At 41.0% G+C, this 12,471-nt stretch overlaps 2 protein-coding genes across 3 annotated transcripts; both read right to left on the reverse strand.

Annotated features, from left to right (window-relative positions):
* Nucleotides 1-665: 665 nt before the first annotated feature.
* srp14 (signal recognition particle 14) lies at nucleotides 666-4,754 on the reverse strand. Its single transcript, XM_062523227.1, has 5 exons — nucleotides 4,612-4,754; nucleotides 3,301-3,373; nucleotides 3,064-3,170; nucleotides 1,982-2,014; nucleotides 666-1,321 (listed from the first exon to the last, which is right to left on the reverse strand). The coding sequence occupies exons 1-5, from the start codon at nucleotides 4,633-4,635 to the stop codon at nucleotides 1,232-1,234; spliced, it is 327 nt and encodes a 108-aa protein (XP_062379211.1). The 5' UTR covers nucleotides 4,636-4,754; the 3' UTR covers nucleotides 666-1,231.
* A 1,445-nt stretch (nucleotides 4,755-6,199) lies between these two features.
* LOC134067451 (5'-3' exonuclease PLD4) lies at nucleotides 6,200-10,985 on the reverse strand. Of its 2 annotated transcripts, none has more exons than XM_062522731.1 (11): nucleotides 10,882-10,985; nucleotides 10,321-10,409; nucleotides 9,792-9,973; nucleotides 9,218-9,401; nucleotides 8,860-8,980; nucleotides 8,647-8,774; nucleotides 8,290-8,490; nucleotides 7,681-7,820; nucleotides 7,259-7,424; nucleotides 6,901-6,997; nucleotides 6,200-6,783 (listed from the first exon to the last, which is right to left on the reverse strand). In XM_062522731.1, exons 2-11 carry the CDS (start codon nucleotides 10,402-10,404, stop codon nucleotides 6,578-6,580), a joined length of 1,509 nt encoding a protein of 502 aa, XP_062378715.1. In that variant the 5' UTR covers nucleotides 10,405-10,409; nucleotides 10,882-10,985; the 3' UTR covers nucleotides 6,200-6,577. The 2 variants fall into 2 exon arrangements, with proteins under 2 accessions (XP_062378715.1, XP_062378716.1); XM_062522732.1 differs by having other exon boundaries at nucleotides 10,321-10,451; nucleotides 10,882-10,902.
* Between the last annotated feature and the right edge of the window lie 1,486 nt (nucleotides 10,986-12,471).

Raw genomic sequence — 12,471 nt, forward strand, 5'->3', positions numbered from 1 at the left:
TTTCTTACTTTACATTTTTCACATGAACCAAAACACAAACAAATCCGTCCCTCTTGGACCCTGAATTGTTAGTCGACCATGTGTGGCTTCATCATATTAACACAGAATTTTATTAAGACCTTGCACAAAGGGCAATACATATTTCTAAGCCTTACTGTAAAAAAGAGGGGGGAAAAGTTTAGGCCACTGACATTTCAGTTTCGTCCAAATTTAATTCTTAGGACTACACATGACTGTGTTACATTGCTTATTCAAACAAAACCATATCTGCCAAACGCATATTGCTGTGATATAAGATACGAATAATGCTGAATCCGCTGTCTAGCGCGCTTTGTTCGTTTCATACATTAGCTCCATTCAGTGGCTAGAGTCCAATGATTCTGGTTTTTATGAAAGCATGTGGCCTGGGTAGATAAGTAATGAGTGAAAGGCACATGTCTATACCACAGGAGCAAAACCTCCTGAATAACTGTACCACTGGATCACCACTGTCTGGGCCTTAAGCAAAACAAACACGATGGGAGAATTACAAAAATAAGAAACGCATTCATATTCCACTTCATTCTTAGTCCTATTCTGGGTTTTAAGTAAGCCGGACACTGGGTAGGATTAGCTTGCATACAGATGTATGCAAAAAAAAGGAGAAAAAAATACATACAATCCTCTTAAATTAAAACATTTTTTGAAAATACTCGATGTTGCAATAAAAGAAAATCCACCGACCCAACCCTCCCCAGATGATTATGGCACCTCTCCTCCAATTAATGTGTAGTAGCTATAGATTTCTCATCTCTTCTCCCCTCACCGAACATCAGGTACTGTCTCCACTGCTGAAAATCAACAGACAGCCGCTTTACCAGGAGCAAGCTCAGATGTGCCACAGTTCTGAAGGTCTAGTAGGCCTCCAAACAAAATGGAGGAAGGTGTCCATCTATTGTGCATCCAAAGCCTACAGACTGATGAGGAGAGGGGTTTGTAAAGTCAGACACCCGTTGCCTTCCAAAGGCCTGCCTTGGCTAGAAGGAGGATCGATCCTCCACACAGACCTTTTCAGTCGGCAGGATGGATCTGTGCTAGGATCTTACTGCAAACACATGAGAAGGAAGAGGGGGTTGGTACATGCTGAATCCAGAGGGAGGGACAAGGCAGGTGGAGGTTGGATCCCCTTGAAGAAAAACAAAATGGCGCTGGTGGGTGCACCAGCGTTTGATGTAACAGTCTGTAGCTTCCCTCACTGCGTGGCTTTGGTCTTCTTGCTTTTGCTCTTCTTGTCTTTCTTTTTCAGGCCATCGATGTGTGCTCGCAACAAATTGGAGTAAGCCTGGGTTCACAAAAAAATATTCCCAAATGAATAAATTTGTTAAAAATGGCATGACAGAAAAGAAAAAAATAAATGAAGCAGCTTCTGGAATTAGGTTCTTTGGTGGATCCAAGACACATTGGGATTAGGGTTGGGTATCGAGAATCGAGAATCGATGGGAACCGGGACTAGCTTTCCAATTCTCCCGGAATCGTTCAAAAGTTTAAATTTCAATTCCTAGTATCGATTCCCAGTCCGCGAACCGGAAGAAGAAACCACTAAACACCAACGAAGAAGGTGTTTGCATAACCGAGCTGAGGCAACAAGACGACGATTTATATTGTAGTTGAAAACAGCCCTGTGAGAAATTTATAGTAAATGTCATTCAGAAAGACCGTTGGTTAGCGAGCTCATTTAAAATATCCAAACTTTTTTGACCCTGCCTTTTACAAGAATCGGAATCGAGAATCGTTAGGAACCGGAATCGAAACAAGGAATCGAAATCGGAATCGGAATCGTTCAAATTCAAACGATACCCAACCCTAATTGGGATGTACATTTTTGAAACTACAGAGCTTTATCGAGCAGGTTTGTTATGCAACAGAAAAAATGCAAGGCTGAGCTGCTAGCTTAGCACCTGACTGCCACCTTGTATTGAATCAGTGAAAATTGAGCACTTACCATCTGAAACTTGATAACCTCCTTGGAGCTGACCTGAAAAATGAGAGCAAAAAATAATTATTTCTAATCTCAGCTGTCACCGTATCTGACAACAGTAATCCAAGGTCAGTGAGCAGCCTGGAGGGTGCCTTCAGAAGACTGGCACATTTGTGACTGATTAAAGCTCGCCCCTCATGCATTCAGTACATGTTCAGCAGAAAAAAGTACAACACAAAGAACACTAAAAGAGGAGAGACCTCTGCCAAGGCCACGTAACTCTTGACAAATTTGTCAATTGTGTAATTGGATTTGGAGTTGGATTAAACAATGACCGATAACAATCATATGAAGTACATCACCTTCAGGCAATCAGTTTGATGTGCAAATGCTTCACTGCTGCTGTACTTGATTGATTTCATTAAATGCATGTCATGACAACAGCTACAGGCCATTTCATTAACTCTAAAGCCACTGTTTCAGGTGAGACTGTCTGTAACTAATACAATTTGCTAGCTTTGAACGTTTTGAGACCAGGCGTGAATGCCACATGGTGCAAGTGTCAAAAGCTGAACTCGCTACAGCTGGCCCGTGTGTTGGATCTCCTCCAAAATGTTAGGAGTTCATCCTTGTACCATACTACACCTTTCCACCAAGTTTCATGGAAACTGGGCCTATGGTTTCTGTACTATCCTGCACACGGACAGACAAACCACACTGAAAACATTACCAGTGGAGGTAATAATTATATTTAAAAAAATATGAAAGATCCAGTATTGGTGTAGCAGCCATACCAGTGATTATGAACACATTTTCTTTGGACAGTACTGAGTGGAGAGAATTTGGGGAGAGGAGAGACGGGGGAAAGAAGAGGCGAGGGAGATATGGCTGAGGGTTTATTCTTATAACAAGACGGCAGCAAATCAGATACAACTGTGTGGGTGCGCAAGCTGTTTTAATTTGACACACAGTGCCACATGCGTGGGATGTTACTTCATTAAACTGACATCTACAACGGCTAGACTGGCCCAGAAAAAGACTTTTCTGGCAGAATTTTGTCACGAGTGAAAATCCAAAGACACCAGCCCCCTTCCCAGCAGCCTTACCACTGTGCTTATCTTTTTCTTGCCATCCGACGCTCTGAGGAGGCATTTGTTGTCGTTTGGCTCAAACTCCGAACCTTTCCTCGGGACAGGTTTTGTTCTTCCATCATCTGTTAATTTGTGGGGAGAAAGGCATAAAATGTTAAGGTCAATTATTTTTTAATGCTGTGTTATGAGTCATGAATTGGGTCTGCCAGTATTTCTGTCAGTGTGAAGAGGATTATGGGTATCTTGACTCACATTTCTTTAAAGTGAGGACCACACTGCCGCTGGTTCTGCATTTCTGAAACAGCCGCGTCAGCTCCGTAAGAAACTGTAGGATTTTATGGGGGGAAAATGGACAGGACATCACACTTCTGTTTCAATTTTCAATGGATGGGTTACTCCATGATGTTTAACAGAATAACAACAGTTCACACCCTACCTATGATGCTAGGTGATACATATAGGCCTATCATCTAGTTGGTTTTGTGCCAATCACAATGCCCTACATGAACTCACTACTGAAGACATTATTTGAGAGAGGCTATTGTAGGTGACCATCACTTTCACGTTAGAACACAGTGCTTTCTGAATGTACTGGAAGACTGAAGGCCGGGAATTGTATGCACCATCCATCGGAAATCCATCTTGCACCATGCCGCTCGTCAGATAGACAACAGACAAAAGCAATTTGATAAGGTGTCCAACGTGTTTTGAGGTTAATTGACTTAACTGACACAACGTTATAGCCTAGTCCGCCATATGTTCATGTGGGTACTCAGCGGTTTGGTACAATAGCCTACGTGTACCCCCACCAGTCGGTCAAGGAAGACAGACACCAGTGCACCACCTGCAGTGTTCTGAACATGTCATCCACATTTACATTTTTTTTTAAATTAGGACCGAGTGTGTCACTATTAAGACAAGAGCTGAAATCTTTGATTCAGACCAGCAAGACTTTCCAGAACGTCGAAGACACGTACGTGCTCCAAAAGTCACGTATTTGTCAGTAAAACCAGATTTCGATAGCCTCCAGACAATCAGTGCAATGTAACGTTAGCTGACGACTAAACTGTGACTCGATTGAAGTGAAGTGACTACAAATTAAAGTTCATCTACCTAGATCACCCCATGTGACGTTAAATGAGTAATAATCTAGATAGACAACTGTAGTGACGCTACTGTTAATTGGAGAATTGCTTTCAAGCCACAATAGCCAGCTAGCCTTACTTTATGTTAGCCAACTAACGTTTTAATAGTTCCTCGCATGCTGCTCAGCTATATTGTAGTTGTCAGTGTTCATCTTAGCTTCGATGACATTACAACTTGCCCACAGCCCGTACAATAACAATTCCGCTGACAAATTAGACAAACATATGTTACAAACTACTTCATGTCACTGAGCATTGGGACAGGGAGGCTGCCGTGCACCGGTTAGCTTCGGCGTGTTGCTGTGATTTCACGCTAACTTGAAAGTTAGCTAAGCCTGTTCAATTGAGAACACTGCAGTCCGAAATAGGTAATACTCATCAACTATAGAGCCGCAGTGTCTAACGTGTAATGTCTTACCGAGTCGTTTTCTAACAACACCATGTTGTTATTTCGCTTGGACCAAGTCGACGTTTGGTTAGCAAAGCTCCAGTATGAGTTAGCATAAGCTCTGGTTAAGCACACGTAGCTCCTACTTCCATATCTAACTCCTCCCCTTGACCTTTCCACTCTAAATTTAACCCATCAGTTCCAATGCTACTGCCTCCCAATGGCGTTAAGTAGCATCTCAACTGGAACAAAGCCATATCGATGGCTTGGAACTCGATGGTACAGTACAGGCATAGACAGTAAAGGAGTACAGGTCAAGGTAAGGGAAAAAAGAACGTGTGATGGAAAATTCTTTAGGTTTGTGGTGACCATGCAAAGGACAGCCCCCACCAGGTCTCATTCTAACAAATCCGGCCCACTGCCTAATAGTTTGACACCTCTGGTAAGGACTGGTACCTTTGCATAATAGTGTTTAGCATTTTTGAATGGTGCATAAACTGTACTCATAGACAATGCTATCAAATGTTTCCCTGTGCCCAACTGCCCATACAATGTTTAAGCAATATAGCACAAGTGGGAGTGGGTTGTTGCTGGATATTCCCACGGGTGTTGTTCGGCCGTAGCCTCGAGGCCGGAGGCCGAGTGGCGTAGGCAACAACACCCGTGGGAATATCCAGCAACAACCCACGACCACGAGTGCTATATTGCTTTTATACAACAATTCTACCACTTGTTTTTTGCGCTAATTTCCCATTATAATGTAAACGTTTAGATTGCTAAAACTGTCTTGTTTGTAGAACTACTTCTCTCCGCCACAAATTTCTATTACTTGCAGGACAAACTGCCGTTACTAGTTCTAAATGGATGGTTGCTATGGCCAAAGGCCAGTCGTTAGTTCTAAAAGCACGTTGCTATGGCCAAAAGCCAGTCGTTAGTTCTATCTCTCCCGTTGTCAAGCAATAAACGTTAGCTCGCATTGCGTCTGGTTAGGACATGTTTTTAGCTTTGAAACATCACTATTTTACTTAGCCTACCTGCCATCCAACTAGCTAATATCCACCTCCGTCATATTCTACGTTCTGAGCGTCTGTATTTCAGCTTGGATGCAACGTTACAGTTCGTTTTACACTTCACAACTTGACATTGTATCGCGGAGTGATTTATTATTAGCTGTGAAAAGTCCGAGTGGATTATCGTGGGATATTTCAACTCATGGAACGTCTCTCGGCCAATCAGAACCAAAGAAACAGCTTCTTAGAACCCAATTGTTGTATAAAGGCTATTATCTTTATGTCTGGTTTTAATGCAGTGCCATCTGAGGTCCAAAAGACCACGGTCATTCAATATTTTTCAGCTCTGAATATTTTAATGATAATATGCACTGTAGATGATGAAATCCTCAAATTCTTTGTTATTTCATGTTAAGAAACTGGTTATATTATTTCATTGTTTGCCTCTTTGCTATAGTTTACCTAATTAGTTGCGAAAAGTTCCTCCTTTTGTTGTATTACACAACTTTTACAGCCCCAGTCCCGTTTTGAGCTTAGGCTATTTTCCATGAAATAGTCAAATTTGTCATTTTCAACTTTGTCCTTTTTGCAGCTAAGGGTGTACAAGATTTGCAGATCACATTCTGTTTTTATTTACGTTTACACAACGTCCCAACTTTTTTGGAATTGGTGTTGGTATTTGGCGACAGTAAAAATACATGCAAATTATTATTAGTAGTATTCTGAATTTGAAATGAGAGTTTACAGAAATTAAACCAAAATCATCAAAGTTAAGTAAAAGTAAACTTATTCATAATAGAATGAGTTTGATACATTACAGAATAAACAAAATATACTGTAACTATCCACAACATTACATGCATATAAAGAGCAATATAACTTATAGAACATACTGTGGTAAAACACACATTTGCAGAGCAATATAATATAACATTCTCAAATAAAAAAAACATTGTGTAATGTAACAAAAGTGGTCCCACAACTGTCTAGGCCTCAGACATCCTGCAATCAGGGTGTTTGTGCAGTTCATTCAGAGGCACAGCGAACGGTGAATCCCAGTCCCGGAGGAACGCGGCCCTGAGCTGCTGTTGGAACGAGCCCGCTGAGGAGCTCTGGTTCTGGGCCTCGGAGGAGATCACCAACCCCACACCAGCAGTGGTGCTGAAGTACTCTTCTGACCAGTTGGACGTCCCTACGGCAATCAAGCACAGCTCGTCACAAGGATCCACTCGTGCAAACACACATGTATTTAACTTGGTCATTTAGAATGGCATCAATAGTCATTGCAAGGAAGAAAAACTGAACATACCAATATATGCCACCTTGTCTGTCACCATGTACTTGTTGTGGTTAACTCTAGTGTATGGAATACGGGATTGATTCCCAACAGGCACAATAAAGGCTTTCTGAAAATAATTAGATTAAATTGAATGTTACTGCCAGTCAGAAAATGGACAAAAATTATAATGGACTAATTGTATAAATTCTTAAGCTAACTTAATTAAATACCATGTACTATTATGACAGTTACACTATGTACATGGGATATTTAATTAATTGTATTTTAATTTATATTTTTAGATTTCAGATCTGAATAAAAAAAATGCAGAAACATAAAAATAGTCTAAAAACCATTAGCTGTATTAAAGATTGACTCCTCTTCTTACCACTTCCACACTGATGTAACGCCGAGGGTAATGCATGTCCTTCAGTGACTGAAGGAAGGGGAGCATGGCTGGGTTTGTGTCCCTGCCACAGCTGGCCAGGAGACGCACAGCCACGTGACGTCCAAATGCTGCCTCCCTCAACGCATTGTCAATTGTTGGCCAGTACCTTTATTATCCGGGATAGACAGTAGCAAAGTGTAGATGCTTAACTGATCATTTAAAAAAGATATCCATTTATAACTATTCAAGTCAATTCTGTTATCTTCTTTTATTCTGACTGTAGCAACATGCCATCTTTCAAGATCACCCAACTGCATTGAACTCTCAAACATTGTGTACTTTGGTGCTGGCCTTCTGGAAACATCTCACTATCCGTCCAGCTGCCACATAGATTGTCTGAGCATGAGCTACAAATGGGTTACCTCGGTGGCCATGTGAACTGAGTGGTGGGGTAGTAGTCCATGACTGCCACATCAACAAAATGCTCTGCCTCATTAATGGCCGACAAGATGGCATCCAAGTCTCTGGAGCGAGACTCTGGGCAGAAGGAGGGAGGGGATGCCTGGACATACAGACCACATCGCTAAAGACAGATCCTCAAGAAAGGACAGAGACACACACCAAGTATCCACAAGGACAATCTTACAGATGAATGCCGATCAAGACTTCTTTACGGCATTATATTTAACCTTTTAACAACCTACTGTTTTTACAAATTCAAAATAAGATTGTTAGGAGAATGTGTTAAATATTGTGGCGAAAATGAGTTTTTAATACTTCTACATATGTTTTAACATAATGACTCATAATAACTCAGCCTTTTCCTTATATGCCCATGTAACCTTTGACATCTCATGATCACAACAAAAGACAAGAACCGATTTGATTGGGTAATCAGTAACATTGCTCTGTTCAGATCCTAACAGACCAATGTTACTGATTACCCAATCACAGCCACAAGACCATAGGTCATGGATGGCAATCAATCAGCAAAGTGTATATCAGCACTATAAAGTTTGAATGCTCCTCACTGCAATGTAGACTGAGCTGGGTACTCCACTGAGGTTGAGCAGCAGGGGGCGCTCATGATTAATAGAGGTCTCAAAGGTCGTTGGCCAAGGCTCTGGGATAGAGGCGTTCTTGTGGCCCATCATCCAGTAGGAGTCGAAGATCTTAATGAGGTCGTGGGCCAGTTTGGGGCAGTCATAGATGACCACTCCAAGTTCTTTAACCTCAGTAAGAATAATCGGCAAAGGTAATCAACACAGTGCTTTATATTGGGCCCTTACTCCACTTATGTACAGTTTAGCAAAAGCTTTGAGTTTAACAATAGTGGTTGTGAGGGCTTGAAAATTGTAGACAAACAAAACCATTTCTGGGATTCTTACCTGTGTGAGGGACCTCCAGTCCATGTTGGGACTTCCAATATATATGTGTCTTCTATCAATAATCCAGAATTTACTGTGTAGCACTCCGTGGGTCAGATGCCGGAAATTAACTCTCCGTACGTGGACACCTAAATGGAACAGATAAACATATAGCTTCAGTCTTCTGAGAATTCAGATTCACAAAGTAAGAGTAGACACTGTGAGGGATCTCACCACTTTCCTCCAGTTCCTTTAGATCAGTTGAGTTTTTTGCCACACAGGTGAAACTGGCCACAACATGAACAGACACATTTCTTGATGGCAGGGCTTTAAAAGCCTTCAGTATATCTCGGCCCTATTGAAACAAAATGGAAGTTTGGGGTGAATTCACCTTCAGTTTACTTGAACATGGGTGAGGTCAAAGGCACAGCATTGATACTGGGAACTTATAACACGATGTACCTGATAGATTTACAGGCTATCAAGTACAACTAGATGTATCCAGTTTCATAGGCTGTGTGTCTAGTTTTCAACTCTATGTGCAGTCTGTGTGTTGATTGAAAGTGTTGTCAGTCCTGTCACTAGTACTCACAGGAGCGTCGGTGGACGTGTTCACGTGAATGTCCTCACCAGTAAGAGTCCAATAGAAAGAGGCCACCTGCACTTGTTTGGTTGCCATGGAGAGCAGGCTTTTCCATGTTTTGTAGAGCGGAGCTCCGAAAGTGGCATTTGGGCCGTAGTCCATATCAAGTGGAATGCCTTCTACAAGCTCAATCCTACAGAGACAACAGTGGTTGGAACCCAGTCTGACTCTACAATACAGTACATTTGGCTAGTGATATTCTTTCCGTTAGTGATGCATGAGAGCACCATTTATCTTAGTGGAATATTATCAGATCACTTGCACTCATGGTTTCTAAAGAGTGGATTCAAATGAACAGTAATAGAAGTCAAACAAAAAGGATTAAGATATGCTTAATATGGTCAGTGGAATAGTTTAGATTAGATTCCAAGTACATATTCACTTTTGACTACATTCCTGACTTGGGCTACATGATTAGATAATAAAAGGCTAAACAGACCAAAATGCATAATATCAGGAGAATGCTTGTCAGACGAGTAGTTAAAGCCAAACGGCAGTGAAAGCCATTTTCATATCCCCTTACCTACTCTGCTCAGAGGTCTCCTGTGCCTCATTTAGAATGGCTGCTTTATTACCAACCTCTTCTGTCCTTTGGGTGAATTGTTCCTCACTGTTGAGCTTTTCAATTATAGAGAAGCACAGCAAGGCTGCAAACCCCACCAGACAACCCACTGACACGGCCACATATACCACCCTAAAAGAACACTGATACACAAGAGAATGAGTCCAAATCAGAGTGGAAATGACCACAATAGTAAATGGCCAGTGAATAAGGAGGGCTGGATTTACAACTCCACATTGCATTAATAGTATGTAGTGCTTAGAAACCCAAAGCACTTATAGCACAGTGGGGAACCTCACTTCAACCACCATAAATAAAACAGAAGAATTCTGAACATTATTCCAAAGAAAGACACACAATTATACAAATAATAGGTCAATAAAACTATCTTAGTGTATTTATTTATGTTCACTGTAACACTGTGTAAAATAGCTCAACAATCTGTAAAAGTCTGAAAAGTGTGAAATTCAGTGTGACTGCAGCAATGTACCTGTTGTTTAGGGATGTAAACATCATCAAACCTCTCATAATTGGAGCACAATCCAAGTGTAGAGTCTGAGGCAGTTCTTGACATTCTGTCTAGATTTAGCCAAGAGTGGAAAATACTGTATGTACTTTCATCTATTTATATACAAGGACAACAATAATCAACATTCCTGTAAATGTGCCATTGTTAGCCAGCTGGCTAATTGTACTTCTCCTATTTACATCATGCTTTTTGTTAGATGTTGATATTTTACATTTTACTATTGTAAGGTATAATATAGATATAAAAATTATAAAAATGTGAAACATGTAATGGATTTAGCCGGTCTGATAATATATGCAAGACAATGTAGTTCTTTCACCCAAAAAATACTCTGATTTTCATGCACCACTGACTGACAACATGGAGAATGGAGTCTCTGATATTGCCGATACATGCCTGGAACACTTGTTATTGCAATATGTGACATCTTACTAAGTAGGCCTACGTCGGAAATTGTCGAAAAGTAAATTCTTTAAACACTGAACTAGTTTTTAATTGATATTAACTCAATATTTCACTGACCTGAAGCTGTTGTCTGCTTTGCTCTTTTTACACTGACATCTGCTTGGATTCTCGATTCCGAGTAACAACATCATCTAGTTCCTGTTCTCACTCTCATATCCTTGTTCACAATTGAAAAAATGTAGCCATGTTTGTCTGTCTTATCTATTTTCAGTTAACAGTTGAAGAAAAAAACCCTCAAAAGTACAGTCATAGTCAATGTTTGCCCAGATCAATTTATTACAAACAGAAAAATTATACACCTCTGAATTACATTTATGCACAAAATTATATTCATTTTCACTACAAAATTGTACATTTTTTTTATCAAGACATCGATAACTTATTTCTTTACATCTGGTAGGCAAATTTGACATTCAGCGATTGACACATTCTGTATAAATGACTTAATTTCATACAGCTAACTGAGAGAGAGAGAGAGAGAGAGAGAGCGAGAGAGAGAGAAAGATAGCAGTTTAAAGCTTTAAGCTTGGATTTTGATATCGGAGTTGAACTGCTTCATAAAGGGAAGCTCATTTGGTCCAAGATGTATCCAAGCAATTCCATTCCAATTACCACAGTCTGAGCACCAGAATGACTTGATTAAAAAACCCAACGGTGTTGTATTAGAATTATTAGAATCTGTTTGAGGTCGAGGAGGAGAACAAAACCTTGACAATGGTGTGAGGATGAAAATACCCCCAAAACAACTGGAGCCTCACACCTGCTTGACTGCTCTCATGCAGATATAGAGTGCAAATCTGTAGTGTGCCATACTATAGAAACAGATATGTACCACTACCCAAAAGCTGTGGAATGAAAGATACACTCTGAGGAAGTGTCAGAAAAGCATGAATAGTGTGTCTACAAAGATGGTATGTGTGTGTCATACATCGTAGCCTATGGTTTGTGTATAATGGAAATAAACGCACCACTTCTCTATTGCGACCACGGTGGTTAAAACCATAACAAGGCAGGCAGGAAGTCAGGGCCTGTCTGGGAATACAGCAGCAATGGCATCTGCATAGACCGCAAGAGGAACACATTTGAGAGAGAGCTCTGTGCAAGTGACGTATATGACATTTTCCATGTAAACAAACAGCACAGGTGTGCACACATGGGCCCTGTGGTCAGGTGTACCGCAGGATGCAGGAGCTCCCAGTTTAAGAGATATAAAGCTCCTCTATCCTCTGATATGAAGGCAACGGGGCTCACCAAAGCACAGAAGCTCTGGAGGCCATAGTGCACCAGGAGCCCTTGTGTCTGGAGCTTCAGCCCTCCATCATTAGCATTAAACCACATCTGGGCCTTGACACTCAATAGGAGTCCATCACAACAACTACAGGAGAGTGAGAGTGAGTGTATGTCTGCGAGAGTGAGTGAGTAAGTAAATGTGTGTGTGTGTATGTATGTATGTGTGAGAGAGAGTGTGTGAGTGTGTGTGTGTGTGTGTGTGTGTGTATGTATGTATGTGTGAGAGAGAGTGTGCTGACAGCAATCACATAATTTACACAGCTGAGAAGATTGACACAGCACCACTGGTGCATACTGCTGGGTGTAGACAAGCCTACTAGGTAATTAAGTAATTAACTCATTAAGTAATCAGCTACA

This window comes from Sardina pilchardus, chromosome 20 (assembly GCF_963854185.1).
Source record: "Sardina pilchardus chromosome 20, fSarPil1.1, whole genome shotgun sequence".
NCBI classification, from domain to species: Eukaryota; Metazoa; Chordata; class Actinopteri; order Clupeiformes; family Clupeidae; genus Sardina; species Sardina pilchardus.